The sequence below is a fragment of the Pelophylax lessonae genome, assembly GCF_965119305.1.
Source record: "Pelophylax lessonae genome assembly, chromosome: 4".
NCBI lineage: Eukaryota > Metazoa > Chordata > Amphibia > Anura > Ranidae > Pelophylax > Pelophylax lessonae.
In genome coordinates this window covers 334,418,938-334,443,728 of record NC_138771.1, presented here as the reverse complement: position 1 = coordinate 334,443,728, position 24,791 = coordinate 334,418,938, and the positions used below count along the sequence as shown (strand labels likewise).

General features: G+C 41.4%; 1 protein-coding gene across 1 annotated transcript in view; it reads left to right on the top strand.

Moving 5' to 3' along the window:
- Positions 1-24,791, top strand: part of STC2 (stanniocalcin 2) — a gene marked incomplete at its 5' end in the record, with an annotated part of 68,379 nt that overhangs the window by 41,793 nt on the left and 1,795 nt on the right. Inside the window, 2 exons of the mRNA XM_082256321.1 lie at positions 15,049-15,191; positions 22,366-22,577. Coding sequence (XP_082112447.1) covers positions 15,049-15,191; positions 22,366-22,577 — 355 coding nt within the window. The remainder of the gene's footprint in view (positions 1-15,048; positions 15,192-22,365; positions 22,578-24,791) is intronic.

The following is a 24,791-nucleotide window of genomic DNA, read 5'->3' as shown; positions in this document are numbered from 1 at the left end:
ATCCTCAGCTTCTTTAGTAAGGCAGTGGTCATCTTGGAGTTGTGCTTGGGGTCGTTATCATGTTTGAATACGGCCCTGTGGCCCAGTTTCTGAAGTTAGAGGATCATGCTCTGCTTCCGTATGTCACTGTACATGTTGGCATTCATGGTTCCCTCAATGAACTGTGGCTCCCCAGTGACGGCAGTACTCATGCAGCCCAAGACCATGACACTTCCACCACCATACTTCACTGTAGGCAAGACAAACTGTGTCTTTGTACTCCTCACCTGGTTGCCACCACACACGCTTGACACCATCTGAACCACATACGTTTATCTTGGTCTCATCAGAACATAGGACATGGTTTCAGTGTCCTTAGTTTGCTTGTCTTCAGCAAATTGTTTGTGGGCTTTCTTGTGCATCATCTTTAGAAGAGGCTTCCCTCTGGGGGGGCAACAGCCATGCAGAGCAATTTGATGCAGTGTGCGGCTTATGGTCTGAGCACTGACAGGCTGACCCCCACCCCTTCAACCTTTGCAGTATTTTTTCAAAGACAACCTCTGGAAATGACGCTAAGCACATGCACTCAACTTCTTGTGTCGACCATGGCGAGGCCTGTTCTGAGTGAAACCTGTCCTGTTAAACCGCTGTATGGTCTTGGCCACCGTGGTGCAGCTCCAGTTTCAAGGTCTTGGCAATCTTCTTATAGCCTAGGCCATCTTTATGTAGAGCAACAGTTCTTTTCTTCAGATCCTCAGAGAGTTCTTTGCCATGAGGTGCCATGTTGAACTTCCAGTGACCAATATGAGAAAGTGAGAGCGATAACACCAAATTTAACACACCTGCTCCCCATTCACATCCGAGACCTTGTAACGCTAATGAGTCAACATGACACCGGGGAGGGAAAATGGCTAATTGGGACCAATTTGGACATTTTCATTTAGGGGTGTACTCACTTTTGTTGCCAGCAGTTTAGACATTAATGGCTGTGTTGAGTTATTTTGAGGGGACAGCAAATTTACACTGTTATACAAGCTGTACACTCACTACTTTACATTGCGGCAAAGTGTCATTTCTTCAATGTTGTCACATGAAAAGATATAATAAAATATTTACAAAAATGTGAGGGGTGTACTCACTTTTGTGAGATACTGTACAACATGTGTGATTTTAATTGGGCTTTACAATTCTGTAATGGTGAATTCCAGAACCATAGTCTATAGAAAAACATTGTTTATGTTGAATACTGGGAAATTCTTAGACACCTAATGAGCATGTCCAGTGATGGTGGTAACCTCACAAGAATACTTATCTGTCTTCATGTAGAAGTCAACATTCTGTTATATCAGGAAGATTTACTTTTTTAAATGCAAGATAATATGAGAGTTAGAGTCGGTTCACACTAGCGCGACTTGTCAGCCTGACAAGTCGCGCTCTATTGACCGCTACAGGACCCGTTCTAATAGGAGCGACACAAGTCGCTCCGACTTAGAAAAAGGGTCCTGTACTACTTCGGGGCGACCTCGGAGCGACTTGCATAGACCTCCATTATGTGAAGTCCCTGCAAGTCGCTCCGAAGTCGTGGTGCATGGTAATGCACAAGTCGCCCCCGAAGTAGTAAGGAGTCGTGTCGCCTCAGTGTGAACCGGCTCTTAGAATCGGTTTTGCAAACATTACAAATCACCAATCCTAAAATTCCTAAAGAATGTTTGATACCTCAGGATGAATGTTCGGTAGAAGGAATGGTGACAAACCCAATTCCAGAACTGGTAAATGTTTTGGCAATAGCACACTAATACATGCTACACATTTTCTTTTCCTAACAATTATCGAATTACAAGTTTTATTCATAAATTCTATAAAGTGTTTCCTCTAATCCCTCTAGTCACTAATGTTCTTGCAAAAGATTGTACACGTTTCATTTTGACCACTGAGCACTTTGTGGTTAGTTCATTAAATCCCATGGTTGGAGTCACAGACTAGAATAGACAAATTCATGTTTGGGAAATGGGATAATAGAGCATGGTCTGGTATCTGATGAGAACAGGGAATTCTCTTTCACTTTTTTCTTAGTGCAGAAATATTTACGAAGTACATCAGCCAACCTCAGTACAAGTAGGGTCACACTTCCTGGCTGCTCCAGCAGATGTTTAAAACATACACTGCTTCCATGGGTCACAGGGTCAGCATTTTGTAGCTTATTTGATATCCTCAATTTACAACTCATAGTGAACTGAACAGCCAAGCCATGAGGGACAAGAGGGATGTTTTCATAACATTTATGTTACTTAGATACTTCTTCAGTTATGTGACGTGATTAAGGACAGCTAGAGGCGACCTCATCGTCATACTAAAACAAGGGAATTCTGAGTTTATTTTGTAAACTGGATATTTTAGGTGAAAATGTGTTTATATTATAGGAAAAAAAAACATGTTTATTTGGAATCCTTTGTCGTGACATCATGTCCTAGCTTTTAGAATGTCCGGTGTCCTTGTTGACTTGACATGTACAGAGGCAGAGGGTATGAGTAGCCATCCTTCTACATATGCATGACTGAAGGCAGGGTTTGACGAATTTTTGCTTTGAGTCTAGGAGCCAGCTAAAAAAGTTGGAAGCCAGTTTTTTTAACCACTTAAGAACCGGAAGATTTTACCCCCTTCCTGACCAGAGGGTATTTTGCGATTCGGCACTGCGTGACTTAAACGGACAATTGCGCGGTCGTGCGACGCTGTACCCAAACGAATTTGATGTCCTTTTTTTCCCACAAACAGAGCTTTCTTTTGGTGGAATTTGATCACCTGTGCGATTTGTTTTTTTTGATCATGCGCAATAAACAAAAAAAGAGCGTCAATTTTGCAAAAATAACAATATTTTTCAAATTTTTTTATATGAAATTCCCAAAAAAAAATTAAAAAATCAAAATGTTTTAACATTTTAGGCCAATTTGTTTTCTGCTACATATTTTTGGTAAAAAAAAACGCAAAAAGCGTATTTTGATTGGTTTGCGCAAAAGTTATTGCGTTTACTAAGGGAAAGATTTTTGTCATTTTTGTTGTTTTTTTAACCCGTAATGGCGGCGATCTGCGATTTTTTTTTGCGACATTGCGGTGAACAGATCGGACCCTTGACTGACATTTTTGACACTTTTGGGGGTACCAGTGACATTACTACAGTAATCAGTGCTATACATATGCACTGTTACTGTAAAATGACACTGGTAGTGAAGGGGTTAACTTTTTTTTGAGAGGGAGGGGTGGTGTGTGTCCCTAGGGGCGTGATTCTAACTGTGATTGGCTGTGGCTTGAGCTGTAAGAACAGTGATCAACGGTCCTACATAGTAGAACCGAATGATCACCATTCTTACACAAGGGAGAATGACAGGCGGCTTGTTTACATTAGCCGCCTGCCTTTCTCCCTGTGTCACGGACGATCGCGAGGGGGGGGTCCGTGACCAAGCGGGAGCGCGCATTCGGCGGCGCGCGCGCGCTCCCCAGAGCCTCGCAGGCTAGCGACGTAGACCTACGTCGCTCTGCCTGTGAGGGGCTGACTGCCGCAGTAAATATACTGTGAGCAGTCGGCAAGTGGTTAATAGGGACAGTTGTTAGATAGTGTTCTCGGTCCACTCCTGCTGTAAGGACAGCATCCTGACAGCTCCCCAAAAAAGCCCTTTTTAGGGCTGGTATTTCAGTAAAAAAATTTTTTTTTATATATATATATCTATTGTGCAGTTGCCTGCCCGCTGTGTGTGAGAGGCCACAGACCCACCACAGAATGTACTGTGTGCACACCACACTCATATCGGGTGGCACAGTACCTTGCAGTTTAAAAAATATTTTTTTTTTCCTCTGTCATAATTGCAGTTGCCTGCCGGCTGCCAGTGAGTGTCAGGTCCACAGAGTGTACTGGTGTACTGTGCCCACTGCAGTGCCCACCACTCATATATACGGTGGCACAGCACCTTGCAAATTTAAAAAATGGTTCTGAAAATTTAAAAATTAAAAATAATTTTTTATAATTGCAGTTGCCTGACCTGCCAGTGAGTGTCAGGTCCACAGAGTGTACTGTGCCCACTGCAGTGCCCACCACTCATATATACGGTGGCACAGCACCTTGCAAATTAAAAAAATATATATTTTTTATAATTGCAGTTGCCTGGCCTGCCAGTGAGTGCCAGGTACACAGAGTGTACTGTGCCCACTGCAGTGCCCACCACTCATATATACGGTGGCACATCACCTTGCAAATTAAAAAAAAAAAGATATTTTTTATAGTTGCCTGCCAGTGAGTGTCAGGTACACAGACTGTACTGTACGCACTGCAAATGGACTGTTTGCTGTTGTTTGCGGTGCGTTAAACGGGGAGTTTGGTCTGTCAGAGTTTGGTCTGTCACTGTGAAGCGGGCGTAACCCTTACACTACCTGATTGATACAACATCATACCTGATCGTATACATACACTGGATGTTTTAAAGCACGTTATTCCAAACAATTTAGGAATGTAAGGTGATTTATGCCCTTTATGGATTAAAACCCGACTCTGCGTCAACTACGTAATTTTCCATGGGAGTTTTGCCATGGATCCCCCTCCGGCATGCCACAGTCCAGGTGTTAGATCCCTTGAAACAACATTTCCATCACTATTGTGGCCAGAAAGAGTCCCTGTGGGTTTTAAAATTCGCCTGCCTATTGAAGTCTATGGCGGTTCGCCCGTTCGCAAACATTTGCGGAGGTTCGCGTTCGCCGTTCGCGAACGGCACATTTTAGGTTCGGGACATCTCTACTGTTCAATTGCTTGGTAACACAAATTGCTAATCAGCTAATCACATGGCAGCAACTAAATGCATTTAGGCATCTAAACGAGGTGAAGACGACTTGCTGACATTCAAACCGACCATCAGAATGGGGAAGAAAGGGGATTTTAGTGACTTTGAATGTGGCATGGTTGTTGGTGCCAAAAGGGCTGGTCTAAGTATTTCAAAAACTGCTGATCTACTGGGATTTTCATGTACAACCATCTCTAGGGTTTACAGAGAATGGTCCGAAAAAGAGAAAATATCCAAGGAGTGGCAGTTGTGTGGAGGAAAATGCCTTGTAGATGTCAGAGGCCAGAGGAGAATGGGCAGACTGGTTTGAGATGATCGAAAGGCAGCAGTAACTCAAATAACCACTGGTTACAACCAAGGTATGCAAAATACCATCTCTGAATGCACAACATATCAAACCGCAGCAGAAGACCATTCTGGGTGCCACTCTTGTAAGCTAAGAACACGATACTGAGGCTACAATTTGCACAGGCTCACCAAAATTGGACAATAGAAGATCGGAAAAACATTGCCTAGTCTGATGAGTCTCAATTTCAGCTGCGACATTCAGATGGTAGGGTAAGAATTTGGCGTAAACAACATGAAAGCATGGATCCATCCTGCTTTGTATCCGGTTTTCTTGGCACACTTTGGGCCCCTAATACCAATTGAGCATCATTTGAACGCCGCGGCCTACCTAAGTTTTGTTGCTGACCATGTCCATCCCTTTATGACTACAGTGTACCCATCTTCTGATGGCTCCTTCCAGCAGGATAATGCACCATGTCACAAAGCTCAAATCTTCTCACTACTGGTTTCTTGAACATGACAATGAGGTCCTTCACTCCAATGGCTTCCACAGTCACCAGATCTCAACCCAATAGAGTACCTTTGGGATGTGGTGGTATGGGAGATTGGCATCATGGATGTGCAGCAACTGCGTAATGTTATCATGTCAATATGGACCAAAATCTCTAAAGAATGTTTCTAACACCTTGTTGATACTATGCCACGAAGAATGAAGGCAGTTCTGAAGGCAAAAAACATGGTACTAGCAAGTTCGGAAAACGGCGGCCACCCCCCCCCCCCTCCAGTCACACAGTGGCGGCATGCCAGCACGGGCCCCCTCTCATCGGCAGAACAGGCGGGCCCCCTTACAGTGGCAGGTTAGGTGCTCTAGGCTGGCACCTACCTTTCTGTAGTGCCGGTGACCAGCCCTGAGTGCCGCTGCCCTTAAAGCGGCCCCAGGGCAGTCGGCCTACCGGGAAATTTCCCGGTATCCTGGTAGGCCAGTCCAGCCCTGGCAAGGTGTACCTAATAAAGTGGGCAGCGAGTGTATAGTTTCTGAAAGCAGACACCCTAGAGAGTAAAATTGTGGTAGTTCCAATTTTTTATGTTACAATATATTACCGCAAAGGTCTAGGAAACACAAAATGTTAGTAAAAACGCATTAAATGTTAATTTTAGGGCACAAAAAGGCAATAAATTACCCATTTTTTTTAGTAAAATATAAAAGCTAAGGTTGCACAGAATAAATAAATACCCAACAAATCTTAAATGTGTGTGCGCCCGTGAAATGGCAACAAACTTAAGTACTCTATATTTTTCATAGGTGATGCAATAAAAGCCCCCTATAGGTCATCAGTTTAATGTTACAAAGGAGGTCTGTTGCTAGAATTATTGCTCTCATTCTAGCATTCGTGATAATACTGTATGTAACCTGTGTATCACAATCAACGTTTTCAGGCGTAGGTGCCCCGCCGCATTGGTTTACATTTGTACGTGTATATATGTAAGGGGCCTCAATTTTTTTTTGGGGGGGGGATTTTTTGTGCTTGGGTTTAACTTTAATTTTTTACAATTAAAAAAAAAAAAAAAAATTATTTTTTTTTTACTTAACTTTTAACAAAAAGTCCCCTATGTGATGATTTTTTTTGGTGACAGGCTCTGTTTAATGAGGCATCCAGGGTCTCCCCCATGCTCCACTGAATATAATGCAATGCACATGGCATTGCATTACTTCCTTTCCTGCCCTTAATGGCCAGGGAAACTGTCAGCGGGGACCCGGAAGTGACATCACACGTCACTCCCTGGTCAATAACAAGAAGGGTGTGCCGCTCTCCTCCCTCCACTCTACCAGACAGCACCCGTTATGCCACTCCAGGCTCACAGATGGGCAAGCAGAGCTCAGGATACATAGCAAGTGGGTGGGGGTGCATGCAAGAGGTGCGTAGCGTATTTAGATGGCAGCCTAGGCACCGGGTCACCGGGTTTTTTGTCGCTGTGGTGGCCTGGCGCCTGGGGTTTGTCAAGCCCTGACTGAAGGTGCTCCTGCACATCTGATATTGAGGTGTATTTCTGGTTTGTGGTTTTGGTGTGAACCCTGACATGGAACCTATTTGGATTTTGGACTTTTTGCTAGTTGCATTTTTGGTATCAGATTCAGCATCTGACTTCTGTGACATCTGGTTTTGATCTTGGCATGGATTCTACATCCAATCCTGTCTGTTGATTCTGTACTGATCCTGGTGATATCTGACCACCTTGTATGACTTGGCTTTTGTCAGGCTTTCGTGCTTAGGGTGCGATTAAGGTCACATGCCTTAGACCATCATTGCTTTGACACATTTTTCACAGAGAAAAACAGGCAGTTATCTTCTGATCACATTTGATTGCAAGGAGCCCATTCTTCTTTCCAGCTTAGTCATAGTTTAAATACAGAATCTTTGAAGTGATGGGAACTTTTCTAGTGAGCATTTATTGAGCATGACTGTTTAATATCCTGGAAAGTGTGTATAAATTAGCAAGCTCTTCCCATGCAGAGAATGCTTGTATCATTATGGATTGGACCGCTTCAGGTTTTTGCAAATGATGCTCAGATCAGTCACATTACTTGTGATAAATAGGCCATGTATGGCCATGGGCAACTAAGCAAAAGAATACTTGTAAAACCATCAAGATTTGTTCAAATTTACAATTATACCCTTCCTAGCAATGGGAGAGCAGCCAACAATCAAACACAGTACCAGACACGCTCAACAGCCCTTTTTATGTTCTTCTACAGCTCAATGAGTTTAAGTTACTACAGTATAGGAAAATAGACGATGGACTGTGGTCTATATAGACTATAGACTATGGACTTTGCAAAGTGCAGTTGCTCAAGAAGTTAGTAAATGAGGTAAAATTTACAATTATACCTTTCCTAGCAATGGGAGAGCAGCTAACAATCAAACACAGTACCAGACACACTCAACAGACTTTTTTTATGTTCCTCTACAGCTCAATGGGTTTGAGTTACTATAGTAAACACCGGGCTCACCAGGCTGGGTAAGCATTATACAGTTCAAAACATTAAGAAAAAGCTCTTGTCAGTTGGATATCCTCAAAGAGTGAAAATTCAAATGAATGAATTGGATATTGGAGACAGGAATGCATATCCCTAACACGTAGAGGTTGATTTACTAAAACTATAGAGTGCAAAATCTAGTGCAGCCCTGCATGGTAGCCAATCAGCCTCTAACTTCAACTGGAAGCTGATTAGTTTCTATGCAGAGCTGCACAGATTTTTCACTCTCTGGTTTATAGTAAATCACTAAGCTTAATATGAATTTTATCTAAAAGCCTATTATACTTACCTAAAACTGTTATAATGGGCTCCATGGGTCCCAAGTCTTCTCTCTTTTGAACTGCTGAGTGGGAGGATGTTTTTCTGGTCATGTCACTGCCTGGGTGACATGACAACTTCCTATTGGCTGTTATGAGGCAGGCTCCTCTCAGGTTCTAGAAGACTGAAATGGTGTGATCACAGACAGCAAAGATAACTTGCCACAAAATTGTGGCAGTGTTGAATTGTAAGTCTTGTTACCACTTGCCGATCAGCTGCCATACTGCGGCAGGTCGGCTCTGTCCCACGAAACGACGTACCTGTACATCGTTTCGCGTACAGCTAGTGGGGGCATGCACCAATTGGCCGTAGGGGGGAGCCAATCAGTGGGTCCGGCAAACACGATGTCTGCCGGGCACCCACCCGGAGACAGAATGGCGGTCTGCCGATGTAAACATGCTGTTCTGTCAGTGATGAACACAGGGATCCTGTGTTCCTCCTATTTAGGAACGCAGGTCTTTATGTTCATCCAGCAAGTCCATCCTCCACACAGTTAGAAAGCACCTGCTAGGGACACATTTACCCTTTGATCACCCCTGATGTTAACCTCTATCCTGCCAGTGTCATTAGTACAGTAACAGTGCATATTTTTAGCACTGATTACAGTAGTAATGTCACTGTTTCCCCAAAAGTGTCAAAAATGTTAGTTAGGTGTCCGATTTGTCTGCTGCAATGTCGAAGTCCCGCTCAAAATCGCTGATCGCCGCCATTACTGGTAAAAAATAAATAGAAAAATTAAAATGACATAAATCTTTCCCCTTGTTTGTAGACGTGATAACTTTTGGACAAATCAATCAATATACACTTATTGGGAATTTTTTTTACCAACAAATATGTAGCAGAATACATATTGGCCTAAAATGATGAAAAAATTAGATTTTAATTTTTTTTTTTTATTAGGAATGCTTTATAACAGAAAGTAAAAAATACTGTTTTTTTTTCAGAATTGTCGCTCTTTTTTTGTTTATAGCGCAAAAAATAAAAAGCACACAGGTCATCAAATACCACCAAAAGAAAGCACTATTTGTGGGCAAAAAAGGACATCAATTTTGTTTGGGTACAGCATCGCATGTTCGCGCAATTGTCAGTTAAAGTAATGCAGTGCCGTATCACAAAAAATTGCCTGGTCATTAAGGGGGTAAAACCTTCCGATCCAGAAGTGGTTAACTTGCTTCACATTTATACTGGCAAGTTGTACACTTGCAGAGCACTTGAAGCACATAGTCTAGTTGACACTTTTCCCATTTCAGCCACAGTGACCCCTATGGTGGGGTGACTAATGCACAACATAACTGAACCAGGACTTGTAACAGAATGTTTGCAAAGAAAGTTGGTCAGGAGTCATGCAATGCCGACTTGCTGCAATTGTGTAGCCTGGCAAGTCTAGCAATAGCTAAAGCCTGGTACACTGAATTTTTTTGGTTGAGCAAAAAAAAAACCTGTCAGCTCTAGTAAGAGCCGCTCTACTAGCGATCTGACGTAAGTATAGGAATCGCCCCGCTGAGCTGTTGTGTTCTGACAGGGGGATGGTCGCCCACCAGAACACTCCAATCAGCACTCTCCACCATTGGCTGACAGCGCCAATTGGAAGCCAGTCGGCTGCTGGTTTTCCAGCATGCACATCTGACAGAAGCCGGCCAAAAGGCCAGCTTCTGTCAGACTGGCTGGCATCCGCACGGACCGAATGTCTGCCAGTTTTTATTGAACTGGCTGATGTCTTCCAACATTCGGCCCATTTGTACGGGGCTTTAGCAAGTAATTTTCAAACTTGCAGCTCAATTGCCTGCTATCTGGGAAGACATCACAATGAGGGACAGCAACAAGCCGGCCAAAGGCAAGCTCAGACTACACAAATGTATCAGTGTATCAACAAATTATGAATAGGAGGGGATTGGGAAAAGGAATGGTGGGCAAACATATGCTCAGAGAGAGGCTTTGATTATCCAGTAACCAACACACCAACACCCTAACAACCTAACATGAACAATTAACACTAAACTAACACCCAACCCACCCCCATGCTGGCAGCTTCTCCAGAAGACCCAGATACTGTGGGAAGCCCCTTAATGAATGCTGTTCCTCTGTGTTACCAAAGCTACCCTGGACTTCACTTAGAGGGATGGTTTCAAAGGCAGAACATTTTTACCTTGATGCCTTTCCTGCATTAAGGTAAAAATTGTCCTAGTATTTGCATCACCGCCCTCACTCCCCTTATACTTACCTGAGTCTTATCTTGATCCAATGCTGTGCTCTTCTGCACCGGCACTGGTCTCTCTCTCTCTATCCTCAGAGGACACAGAGGCAGCAGCAAGACCAATTGGCTTCTGCTGCTGTCATTCAAATCATGTGAGGAGGGAGTGGGGGCATAGCAGAGCTGCACTGTCTGTGTCTATGGACATGCGCCCCCATAACAAGCTGCTTGCTATGGTGGCAAATGCAGAAGAGGAGGAGCCTAGTGCGCTGGCTGGGGACCCCAGAAGAGGAGGTTCAGGGCTGCTGTCTGCAATACTACTGCACAGAGCTGGTAAGAACGTGTTTGTCATTTAAAAAAAATAAATTCTAGCCTTTACAACCACTTTAAGTAGTGATGCTCAGCTAAACTCTCTACAGACTATTGTAGAGGCTATGCTATGCAACCACATTACCACTTTTTTAACCTTGTAAAAGCGGTACCAATACAGCACAATCACATGCATTGCACACACTTGCAGGGCATTCAAGGAGCATTCCCATTCACTCGAATAGGTCATGTTTAATGGCAGTACCGCCGAGCACTACAGAAGAGATAACTTTTGCTGCAAATTCAAAGCAAAGCATTTCTAACATGGCATGTAAACACCCCTTTCCTTTGCAGCTTAAGGGGGGGGGGCACTTTGGGGGTGCTAAAAACATTGCTTTTTTCGGGGGGGTGGGTTCTTTTTTTGTTTTTGTTTTTTAACGCCTACTTTGTTGTGCATCATTGCTTCTAACTTTGCACCTGTTTAGTGAACTACTAGTTACAATTACTCTCTGCCTGATCACTGGGCCGATTACCTATCCTGTTAGAGTACCAAGTCATGTTACTTGTCATTTTCTTTACTTCAACACTAATCCACACATTGCTAATAATTTGATTTAAACAATGAAGAGAAATGTAATAAGCCCATAGAAAGTGCTTCAGTTACATCCTAAATAATAGATCAGATGATGACTGGCATCACTGAAACGAGCAATGATGCAGTTGGACGGTGAAAGTGTTTAAAAGTAACATGAGAATTTGAATGTGTTTTAAGTTACCTCAGGCTTTCAAGGGCAGAGGAATTTGCTATCACCAGGCTTCAGAAACCATGAATGCATCAGTACACTGATGACGCTGTTCCACAAATACTTTTACACACATCTAAAGATTAAATTATCCTAGCAAGGCTCTAGTGATGATGACTGTTAGTGTCCAGGCAAAAGTTATACTAGTAGTGACAGAGTAAGACAATCGCATGTAAGTCTGTTCTCTATAAGGGTCATATGTGTAAATGCACAAATGGCACAAAAAAGCAGCAGATATTTCCATAAACCTACCATGTGTAAAAGAGCTAGAGGTACAACATTCCGAATGTTCCTCCTATTAGCTTTGCAGCAGCATATGCCATTTAAAGGTTTAGAAATTAATCCAAATATGGACTTAAATGCAGTCAATAAAAGATTGAAAGTTTCATGTTGGATGGGCACAGGACTAACTGCCAGGATACACAAAGTAGAACTACAGGGTTGAAGCAGTAGGCAGAATCCATATGGCTGAATTAATGGACTAAATCAATAGGCAGGACCCATCAGGTAGAATTATGGGACTAAGCAGTAAGCAGGATTCATCAGGTTGCCTTATGGGACTGAAGGATTAGGTACCGTCCATCAGGTGGAATATTAGGTCTCAAGCAATAGGCAGGGTTTATCAGGATAAAAATAAAATATGTGACTGACGCAACAAGCAGGATCCATCAGAGAGAACTACGGGAATGAAGCAGCAGGCAGGATCCATCAGGGTAAATTTCTGAAACAGTGAGCAAGATTCATCAGGTTGCCTTATGGGACTCAAGGATTAGGTACCGTCCATCAGGTGGAATATTAGGTCCCAAGCAATAGGCAGGGTTTATCAGGATAAAATATGTGACTGACGCAACAAGCAGGATCCATCAGAGAGAACTACAGGACTGAAGCAGCAGGCAGGATCCATCAGGGGAAATTACTGAAACAATGAGCAAGATTCATCAGGTTGCCTTATGGGACTGAAGGATTAGGTAGCATCCATCAGGTGGAGTATCAGGTCTCAAGCAATAGGTAGGGTTTATCGGGATGAAATATGTGACTAAAGCAACAAGCAGGATCCATCAGAGAGAACTACAGGACTGAAGCAGCAGGCAGGATCCATCAGGGGAAATTACTGAAACAGTGAACAAGATTCATCAGGTTGCCTTATGGGACTGAAGGATTAGGTAGCGTCCATCAGGTGGAGTATCAGGCCTCAAGCAATAGGTAGGGTTTATCGGGTTGAAATATGTGACTAAAGCAACAAGCAGGATCGATCAGAGAGAACTATGGGACTGAAGCAGCAGGTAGGATCCATCGGGGGGGGATTACTGAAACAGTGTGCAGGATTCACTGGGATAAATTATGGGGCGGAAGCAGTAGGCAAGATCAATCTGGGGAAATTACTGAAACAGTGAGCAAGATTCATCAGGTTGCCTTCTTATGGGACTGAAGGATTAGGTAGCGTCCATCAGGTGGAGTATCAGGTCTCAAGCAATAGGTAGGGTTTATCAGGATCAAATCTGTGACCAAAGCAACAAGCAGGATCAGAGAGAACTACGGGACTGAAGCAGCAGGTAGGATCCATCAGGGGCAAGTACTAAAACAGTGGGATTCATTGGGATAAATTATGGGGCTGAAGCAGTAGGCAATCCATCAGCATTAAATAAGAGACCAAGGCAATAGCCAGGGTTCATGGGAGGAATTTTACAACGTAAAATGATTGTAAAGTCAATTTTTTTTAATAACAAACATGATATACTTATCTGCTCTGTGCATTAGAATAGCACGGAGTGGCCCCTATCCTCATCTTGGGTACCCCACTGGCAATCCCCTCCTGGCTCATCCGCTTCCCAGGGTGCCACTATAGAAAGCTGCTTCCTATTGTGGCACACCTAATCCCGAGCCATGCTGCTTGAATCCAAAGTCCCCCACTTCCTCATTACAGGACTTGACTGAAAGCCATTGGCTCCTACTGCCTTAGCAAAACCTGTGAGAGTGGGGAGAGCTGCTACAGACGGGCACAGCGCTGGATCCAGTCTCAGGTAAGAATAAAGGGGGGTTTACTGTGCTACCTAAACATTTTTTACTTTAAAATAAAAGTATGGCCTTCAAAAACAAAGTATTTATACTCTCTTAGATGGATGCACTGCAGCATCAATTTGATGCTGCATCTTTTCCCTGACAGCTCTTAAAATGAGAACCGAGCAATCAAAGACCGCTGATCACTTGGTTCTCAGCCTTCAGTAAGCAGAGAAACGGGGACTGTTAGTCACTGTTCTGCCCCGTGAGCGCACACTGGAGCGCTGAGCTGTGGAAGGAGCGGTAGCAGCTGGCTCAGGCCATATGTTTGGGATCGTTTCAGAGTTTGGACCAGCTCTGTTACATCAGCTTACAGCATGCTAAAAACAGTTCATAGGAGTGCAGAACGAATTGATCCCCCTGGAGAAGTATAGCCAAAATAGCTTTGGTTATACTTCTCCTTAAATGCAGGGAATGGATTAAGCTAAAAAAGTTTAGGCTTTAGAACCACTTTAAGCATTAAGCAGGATCCATGTTTGAACATTTAAAGTGTATATATTGTAGCTGTAAAACCCCATATGACTTCTAAAGGCTTGTACACATGATCAGAAAATCGTACGTAAAATACTGCTTTCTAAACAATCATAAGATAATCTGAATGTAAGTACACAGCTTTCGAGAGCTGACCAACACAATTCATGTGAAATAATCCAATGGGACAAGCACGAAAATGTTTCACATGCGATAATAGATTGTGCATTTTTCGTTTAATCAGTACAGTTGTCTCCTGAAAATACAATACAATACGTTACATCACTTCTGAATTTTCATTCTGTCATACGGGAATTTTCATTAGTAACCTCTTTTATTTGCAAAAAAAGGAAGATCATTCTTCCGATAATCTCATTGTGTGTACCAGGAATAATACTTCCCCACTTAATCCAAAACTAGACGGAAATTGACATAACACACTTTCAGTACTAAAAAAGTCGGCAGAACTCCTCAAGAGGAAATTCAGAATTGCAGCAGCAGGCAGTATTTATCAGGAGACATTTCTGATTAGATAATGGCACATATTCCCAAACTGTTCTTGATATCTTGGTAACTTGCTTGGAGGCCTAAGTGCTAAAATTTCTATTTATGTGGGAAAGTAGGGGCACATCGACATCAGGAGGGCAATGATAATGACAATGTTTATGATACAAAAAAGTTAACACGCTACTCTGGTGATGATGACTATCAGTATTTTTCAGAGCATACACATAAATCATAACTTTTTTTTAATATTCTCTACCATAACAGCTGAAATTCAACACTGTCTAGTCAGCGCTGGTGATGTGGGATGCGGAGTCTTTGAATGCTTTGAGAACAACTCGTGCGAGATCCGCGGCCTACATGAGATCTGCATGACCTTCCTGCATAACGCTGGCCGATTTGACGCTCAGGTAATATATTGATAATACTATATGTGTACCATATATGGGACATTATGCATTATGCATACTGCATTATGGGATCAGTAGGTAGGCACAGGAGGTTGGGTGGGGACAAGCTTAATGTTTAGATTGTTTTTATCATGTTTAGGAAAAGTTTCGATTTGCATAAAGCTTCAGCTGGTTACATCTGTGGAACTGGCAATGATCAGTTGTGACTGTCAAATGTTACGACCAGCTTACTTTTCACAAGCAATCCCAGTTTGTATGTTATAATTAAGTAAAAAAACTCAGCCATCAGATTATGCCTTGATGTCCAACTACCATCAAAAACACTTGGCCAATTTATGCTGCAGTTCTGGATTGGAATATTAGGACACAGCCCACAATATGGACTATCATAAAGTTAAGCAGAGCTTCCTAGGCAAGAAACGCACATACAAATATTACACAATGGTTGTACATGACTGCTTCTTCTAACAATGCGGGCCTATGAGTCGACCAATAAAGTGAAAACAGTTAATTTCCTGTTTAACTAACAGTCTGTCTTAAAAGTAATTGCACTGAGCCACTGACAGCTCCATCTGGTATTCAATTAACAAATCTCTATATTTAGTAAAATAAAAAAACAATGGAAAAGTAACGTTGTAAAATGTAAAAGTCATATCAAATATTACAGCAAACATTGCAATGATAACTCAAAATACATGTTTATTGAAAATGCTCTATACTTTCCTCCAACATTAAACTAGCCTGTAAAGTTTAGCCATAACTGAACTCATTGTATAATGCCGAAAACAAAATTAACGCTTAAATAAACATATTCATATTACTGGAAGCTGAAAATATTGGTGCCAAAAAGCATGCAGTCCCTTAGCAAGATCTAACAGTGCTCAGATTTAGACCCCAGTTGACATCTGATTCAGAATGTATATCTAGATGCTGAAAGATAGGTAAAGTATATGTATGTATACATACTACATGAAAGTAAAACCACAATTAAGACAGTTATCTTTACTAGGCAGTTCATTGACTGACCAATAGGATAAAGATTATTGTGACGGAACCGTCCAGCACCCTGCTTGGTTGCTTCAGTTAAGATTTAGCTTCCTCCAGTCTGGACCCAAGAACCAGGAATTATAGCAGAATTATGGCATAGCACTCAATAATCTAGGCGACACTAGCTTAGGTGCTCTAGAACTAACTTTATTGTAAAAACACATAGAATATATAGCACACCAGATCAGATGAGCCTAATCACATTATCGTATGCAAAGGAAACTGTATAAAGGAATATACTTACTTTAGCTAAGGAACAGCTAACATAAACAGTATGCTATAACACCTCTAGCAACTAATAGCTGAGAGTGATTTAATTAACATATACTAATTAACAACTAGCCACTTAAACCAGCATAGGTGACCAGACTGCCGGCACCCAGCCCACAACCCTGGATTGAAAGTACAGTACACATTATTATAAGCATAAACACATAACATCCCACAATGGTCCCATAACAAGGTAAAGTGGTCACAATATTAATCACATCTCTAAGATGATCAGACAGACAGAAACAATGGGTGACTCAATTAACACACAGGAGGCACACAATGGGAGAAAGACACTTAACACATAACACCTTGAACAAATTATATCAGGAGACCCCAGAATCAGGTTGCTTTGAGCTAATGATATGCTTTGAGTTTTGCAATGTAAAGCAGTAATTTTGGGAATAGGGTCCCTAATAATGTAGCTGGGTCCTCCAGTTCCCAGAGTCTGTGTGTTTTGGGGAGACATGGACTTGAAGCAGAAACAAGACCACTCCAAGGGACCCCCAGGCATACACCTCCCAAAGAGTAGTGTTCCTTTAAAAGCCAGGGCCCATAGTCAAAGGGCAAGAGGCCCCCCCTGAAGTCCACTTCAAAAGACCCTGCCCTGGTTGGGTCTGTCACAATTATCAATGCCATTTACAATAATAACTGTCTCCTGTTATTCTTGTGATGATTATACTCACAATTCCCACCCTGTGCTGGAACTTTCCAGTCTGGGACAACACTCTAAGTACCAGTAGACTGAGAGTGATTGTCAGTTAAACAAGTTAACTGAGCAGTGAACCCTTTATACACACACACAGAAACCATTTGCCTTTCAAAGCATCCACTGTTGCAATTCTAACCTTTGAGAAATGTCTGTGCCATTTGCTGCAATGAAAAGACAGGAATGTAACAGAGTTATAAAGTAAAGTAGCTCTTCACATGGGCAACCTTTCTTTAATTTCTATTATGGGCTGATTCACAGACATCTCATAAAGTTCATTTCCCAAACGCATTCATTGCTAGAGTTTATAACCTTCTCTGATTAGCTGAGCGCCAATCAGATAGATTCTAGTGTGTTCCAGGTATGAGACTGGAATTATGGAAGCAAGCGGTATGCTGTGTGTGTGGCCTCAGCTACATACAGTGTATACCACACATCCAGGAGCCTCACATGTTAGTGAAGGACATTGTATGTTTGACCCGGTTTGGCCCAAATGAACTATGTAAAGTGTAGCAAAAGCTGGAGTTGAGCTTTAAGATACATTTTAAATAAAGCAGATTCATAAAAACCCACTAGCTAGGTCTTTAAAAGACCTCTAAATTAAACCCTGTCGTAAATGGTCAGGTCGTAAACAGTCCGCAGAATAATTTGTGCAATATAAAGTGTAGAAAAAGCTGGAGCTCAGCTTTAAGCTAAGCTGTGTTTTATCAAAAAATTTGCCAAGCTGGTCTGTGAATTATAGAATGTGTGTAAAGAAGGGCAACAAAAATAATTAGGGGCATGGAGGACATCAGCTATGAGGAAAGACTACAAGCACTGAACTTATTCTCTCTGGAGAAGAGACGATTGAGGGGGGGGGATATGATATCAATGTACAAATACTGTACTGGCGACCCTAGCATAAGGAACAAACTATTCATAGTAAGGGAATACAATAAGACACGTGGCCACTCACTAAAACTAGAGGAAAGGTGGTTTAACCTTAAAATACATAGGGGGTTCTTCACTGTAAGAGCAGTAAGGATGTGGAATTCTCTTCCGCAAACAGTCGTATCAGCAGGGAGCATCGATAGTTTAAAAAAACTATTAGATGGGCACCTTAAAGACCACAACATACAGGGGTATAAAATGTGCTGTTAATAGCAAACACACACAGACATCATAGATTAAACTAGATGGACTGATGTCTTTTTTCAACCTCACTCTGTATGTAACTATATAACTATGACCTTCTCTGGCTGCCCACCACTTACATTACATTTTAAATCTGTTACCGACTTGCATGTTTTGGGGAAATTGAAGGTGGTGCTGTTTTGGGTATGATTCCCCCATTCTCTCCACACAGTCTAAGGTTTATCAAGCCATTATCAAGTGCCACTGAATTTCTCATGCTTAGCAAAGACTTTTGAGTTCCCATAGATGTAGGCTGATGAAAAAAAGCCGGATTGGCTGACAGCCTGTTGTCAAATACCTGTGGTTGAATCCTGGGATTGCCAGCCACTGCCTTCTGTGGCTACAATCAAGTTAGAAAAACTGTTCCAATTGCACTTGGTACTCTTCCAATAAACTGGAAGCAGCTCCCACTCCACTCTCCTCTGCGTTAAGCTTACACTGCTAGCTTAGCCAAGCTAGGCTTGTAAGTGATCCACTCTGCTACTTATTTTGTTTGAGAGTGATCAAATGATTACTACAACCTCTAGTCTAAAAGCAGCTTTTGTCAAGGTATAGATGTGAGAACTATTGTCATGAAGAGCTAATATAATATACACTATGTCCTTGTATGTAATTTATACTATCATACTAGTGTAAGCATCTTAAAACCAGTGGAATTTCATGAGTTTACTTATTTTTATATTTATGACCAATGTGCAATTCTGTGGCATGAATGTGGACAGGACATATCCCCTTTCATGCTACCGGAGACTGTCGTTTCAGTGTTGCCTCTCCCTCACGGCTAAGCTTCATCTCCAGTATTCATTCACACAGTTGTTTTCTAAGCCTTATGGGTTTGTAATATTTACATGTACAAACATTAATTTAGAAAAATGTGAAAACATGTTTAAAAATATTCAGGACTAAGACCTTCACCACAGAAGTATTTTTGGCAACTTTTAATGTTTGGCCGCAGTCAGTTAGTAGATGTGATTTGGCAATTGTCTAAGGGGTAACTTAAACAAGAGTAGCACAACACAAAATATTAATCTAGTAAATGTAGTAAGAACATGTTGTTTTCTGTATATTTTTGTTCTTTATTATGGTCAGGAATTTTTTTTATAAAACTTTTTTTATTTAGTTAACAGGAATTACTGTATATAAATATTTTGTATTTTCATGTGAAGGATCTTTTATGATGCTTCTGTGTCATGGGTCTCCTTTTTGTAAAACAAAGATATTGCGTACATACTAAAAACAATAAAGATAAAAAAACAAGTGATTAAACATTTAAAAAAAAAAAAACCCTTAATAATTTTATGTTGCATTACCGCACGCACACTAATCATTTAGAATAGGGGGCCTATCCACCCCAGTGCACCAAAACTAGACCTGGCCTGTTTTATCTACATAGCATGAGGGACGGGGTCATCTGGGCCCAAACATCCGGGGGTACCTTTCGTGTAGAATGCGCTCAACAATGCCCGTCACCAGGCGGAGACTGCGGTCATGTGAAGAATCTGACATTGAAGCAGAGCTCCACCCAAAAGGGGAAGCTCCGCTTGTCTGTCTCCCCCCCCCCCCCCCCCCCCGCACAACCACATTTGGCACCTTTTTGGGGGGGGAGCAGCTACCTGGTTGACAGGAACCCACTCCCATTTCAAAGCAGCAAACTGAGCTGGAAGTTCTGTTCCCCCCTTCTTCCCCATGTACAGAGCAGCGTGCAATACGCACATGCACAGTAGGAAACAAGGCTACACTGGCGGATTCCCATACACACGGGCATAATTTCAGGAGACTTCACTGGTACAAAAAGTACCGGCCAACATTCTGCACGTGTGTATGGCTTTCAGCCAATGGCAGAGAGCGCTGATTAGAATGTACTGATGGGAGAGCTATGCCCCTGTCAGAAAAACAACAGCTTAGCTGGGGAGATCGCTGGACTAACCTTGCATGGTTAGTACAGCGACTCCCGACCAGAGCTGTTAGTTCTTTTTTTGTGAAACCCGCGGGGTGGTACAAATAAAAAAAAAAATGTATAGTGTGTATCAGGTTTAGGTCAAGATGACGGCTCCAGCACCTTATAGCAAATTGAAAAATTGGCTCAGGTGAGGACACCGCTGGATTTCTGGACAGGTAAGTGCCCTAATATTAAAAGCCAGCAGCTACAGACTTTTAATTTCTTTCGGGGTAGCCTGGAGCTCCACTTTAAGGTAGTTTCCCAACTTAGAGATGAGCCCTTAGGTTGGGTTCACACATCTCCTGACATGCGAATTTGATTGGGGAAACCCGCATCCAATTTGCAACAGTGTGAACCCAGCCTAATTGTGTGCAAGCAATTAAAGTACCCCTGAAAAGTGCTGTCCCATGTCACTACACACTGTAATGTAGTAGATGTTGCATTAGGAGGGACGTGCTATATCTGCGCCCTCTCCACCAGTCCAGCGTACCTTTGTTACCTCATTCCCAGTAACAGAATATGGTCCCACCAAGCACATAGTGTGAACCTCATGCACGCTCTCACCTAACTCCTTCATTCCCATACCTTGTGACCAGGCCATGGATCCCGGTAAGGCAGGTTTGGGAGGGAGCCAGACCATGACCCTTTGCTACTGGAGGACCTGCCACCTTACCAGGTGCCACGCTTAATAATCGGTTGCTTGTAGCGTGTTCCCTGACCTGCTAATCCATAGCAACTACTCTCCTCTTCTTGTCTTGCCGAGTCAACCCTTTTGTAGCAGTTCTACTTCACACCCCGTAGTGTGTTCAGACCCAGGTTCTTTTGATACGCCAGTACCCACATGCACCCCTTTGAATAACTTCCGACCAGGCACAGAATGGTTAATGTAACTTTACTAAACAAGTTGCGGCATACAGTTCAATATGAACAACATGTTTCCTCTGTGTAAGAAAGGAGAAGTGATTGGCGCTGCCAGATGAAAGATGTATAGCAGATGTATAAAGTACATTTCTGATAGTGGGTACTTAATCTCTAATAGACTAAAACATTTTTTTTTTTTTTTTACCGTTGTGGGGCAAAGTGACTAGTGCAATATCAATAAATATCGTATCATCTGCAATGCATTGAAAATACACACCGATAAAACCATATATCTTCACTTCTGTGCAAGAAAGTGCAAAGTGCCAAAAGGTGGATAGTAGACCATTAAAAAAAAAAAAAAAAAAAAAATATATATATATATATATATATATATATATATATATAAATAGATAAAAAATCCAAAGTATGAAAATAGTGCTATATTTCATATAGCACTTTTTTCATACTTTGGATTTTTTATCTATTTATTTATACATATATTTTTTTAATTGTCTACTATCCACCTTTCGGCACTTTGCACTTTCTTGCGCAGAAGTGAAGATATATGGTTTTATCGGTGTGTATTTTCAATGCATTGCAGATGATACAATATTTATTGATATTGCACTAGTCACTTTGCCCCACAATGGTAAAAAAAAAAAATGTTTTAGTCTATTAGAGATTAAGTACCCACTATCAGAAATGTACTTTATACATCTGCTATACATCTATCATCTGGCAGCGCCAATCACTTCTCCTTTCTTACACACGCATTTAATATAACCCTTTTTAGGGTTGTATTTTTGAAGTGGGCTGCAGCCAAGTTTTGGTTTTTAGCTTTTATCCTAAGCGCGGATTTCTTTGCCCTTAAACATGTTTTCTCTAATCCTGACTAGAGTAGTGTAGTAGCCCAGGAATACCTCAGCGAGGTGAAAGTCCATAACGGCATTGTCCATGAGTAGTAGCAGGTCCATTGCCTTGGTGCCATTCAGCAGCATGCATGCTGCATACCTTGGTACTGCAACACAAATGTGTGACACCAACCTTAAAGTAAGCCAAACCACTCTTTTTTTGTGCTTTATTTTTTGATAAGTAATGCATAATTGTAAATGGCAGGTCTTAGCCACAGGTAACAGACATTTGAGAATATACTATTTTTTTTCTCTTCCTTCCAGGGAAAATCATTTATCAAGGATGCATTGAAATGCAAAGCTCATGGACTGAGACACAAATTCAGTTGCATCAGTCGTAAGTGCCCAGCTATTAAAGAGATGGTGTACCAGCTCCAGAAGGAATGCTACGCCAAGCACGACCTCTGCTCTGCTGCCAAGGATAATGTTCAAGTGATTGTGGAGATGATTCACTTCAAAGACCTCCTGTTACACGAGTAAGTGATGATGGTCAGAGCGTTGCAGCATTGCCAGGGGCGTTTTGCGGCCATTATCTCTGGAATTCCTCGTGTGAAAGGTATTGTAGCCAGGAGCACAAAACTGACATTTGGAATGGAATCAAGTCATCCACAATTTATCACAACTACCCTTTTCTATAAAATGACTTTCCATAATAAACTTAAAAAAAACCCCAGAGGAATGCTTGCATACTTGCGCATTACACATACAAAGTGATTAATACATAGTTGCTGTTGAAAAAAAAAATCACAAGCTGGAATTGTTAGAGTTCCATAAGTGATTAAAGAGGTTGAGTAATGACTGCAAGTTTTTAATCAATCCTTAATTTGTTTAGCACAGAAACCTTTATATTACCACTTGCTAAGTATAACTGTTCACTTTACCAACAGAGTGCTGGCAGGTCCAGGTTGTTGGTTACTTCTTCTGGGACCTGCATGGCTCCTATTCAGCCATTGGGTGGCCAGTGAAGATGTAACTCCTGTGCATGCTTACAGGAGTTACAGTACATCATTTTCAGCACCCAGCTCCATCCTTTGCATTTAGCAGGTGCCAAGTATGAGGCATTGTACAAAAAATGCCATGAGTCAGGGAAAGAAGTTTTTAGACAGAAGAAAGTTTGCATATCTCTTTGGCAAAAAAAAACGTACTTCCTCTTGGCAGGTTTTGACTTTCAGACAGTTCTATTTTAACTATAATTTCCACAGCATGGTTTACAACTGATGCTGTTCTGTGTTACAAAATGTGTAATAGGAGTCAGTGGTGCATTACGGAGAATGTCTTCGCTATCCAAGCAAGGTTCATAAAAAATTACATGCACGCTAACTATCAGAAACGTGGAGTATGGAGCATTCACATTCTTCTAAGTATTTACTTGTATCTACCTACATAATGACAGCTCCTGGCACATGTTGACAGTGAATATGGAAAGAAGATTACAGCTATAAAACAATAGGTTATGTTAATTTGTCTTTGCTTAGAAAGTGTACCTTCAACCTTGAGGACATTGGGTTACTTCAAGTAAAATAGGTGGTCACAAATTTGATTTAAGATCCTACTTGTAGTGTCATGTAGGGATCTCCACTTCTCAGTTTGCCACCTTCCTGGTCATAATTTCTATAGGTCCTATTGAGAAGTTACTGTGTAAGCATTTTGCTATTAAGAGATGGTAGGCCAGAAAAAAACTTTATATATCTTGACATAGCCATTAAGGATGCACCAATACAATTTTTTTAACAATGAGTACGAATACCGATACTTTTTTTTTTTTTTAGTACTCGCAATACCAATTACCGAGACCTACCGCAACTGTTTTGTTTACACTTCAGTTGTCAGCAATTGTACAAAGTATTAAAAATTTTACAAATTAAATTTTTTTTTTTTTTTATTTTGCACTTTCAATGAGAAATGTGTAAATATACAGTAAAGGTGTAAAAATAATAACGAACAAAGCAAACAAAAAAAGTTTTAAATATTAAAAGTTTAAAAAATAGGAGTAAACATTAATAAAAAAAAAAAAAAAATCAGCAGGAAAATATTAATTAAATGGAGGATAATATGGAGTTAATTCCAAGTCCCATGAAATCTGTTTTTCTGTTTAGAGCTCCCCAATGGATCAGTTATAGAAATGGCTTTCGTTGCTGTTTCAATGTATTATTTAGGCAAAATTTAGGATGATTTTTATGTACAACATTTTCGGGAAAACAGAAGCCTTTTTTGAGACCTCCAAATGTCTGTCAACCACATAGACAGATAGATAGATAGATAGATAGATAGATAGATAGATAGATAGATAGATAGATAGATAGATAGATAGATAGATAGATAGATAGATAGATAGATAGATAGATAGATAGATAGATACTGTAGATCAGGGTTTCTCAACCAGGGTTCTGTGGAACCCTAGGGTTCCTCTTGAGGTTGCTAGGGGTTCCTTGAGCAATAGGCAATTTCTGCCTCTCAGATAAGTTTCCAATGACACCATTGTTGCTTTTAGCTATCTGTAAGGGGGTAATTCTTCCCAATGATGACAAGAGTAAGGAGCATTGTTCCTACTGATTGTCACACTAATGTGTCATGAGTTGTAGATTTTGTATTTTTAGCAGGGGTTCCCCGAGACTAGAAATTTATTTCAAGAGTTCCTCTGTGTTGAAAAGGTTGAGAAGGCTGCGATAGATAGATAGATAGATAGATAG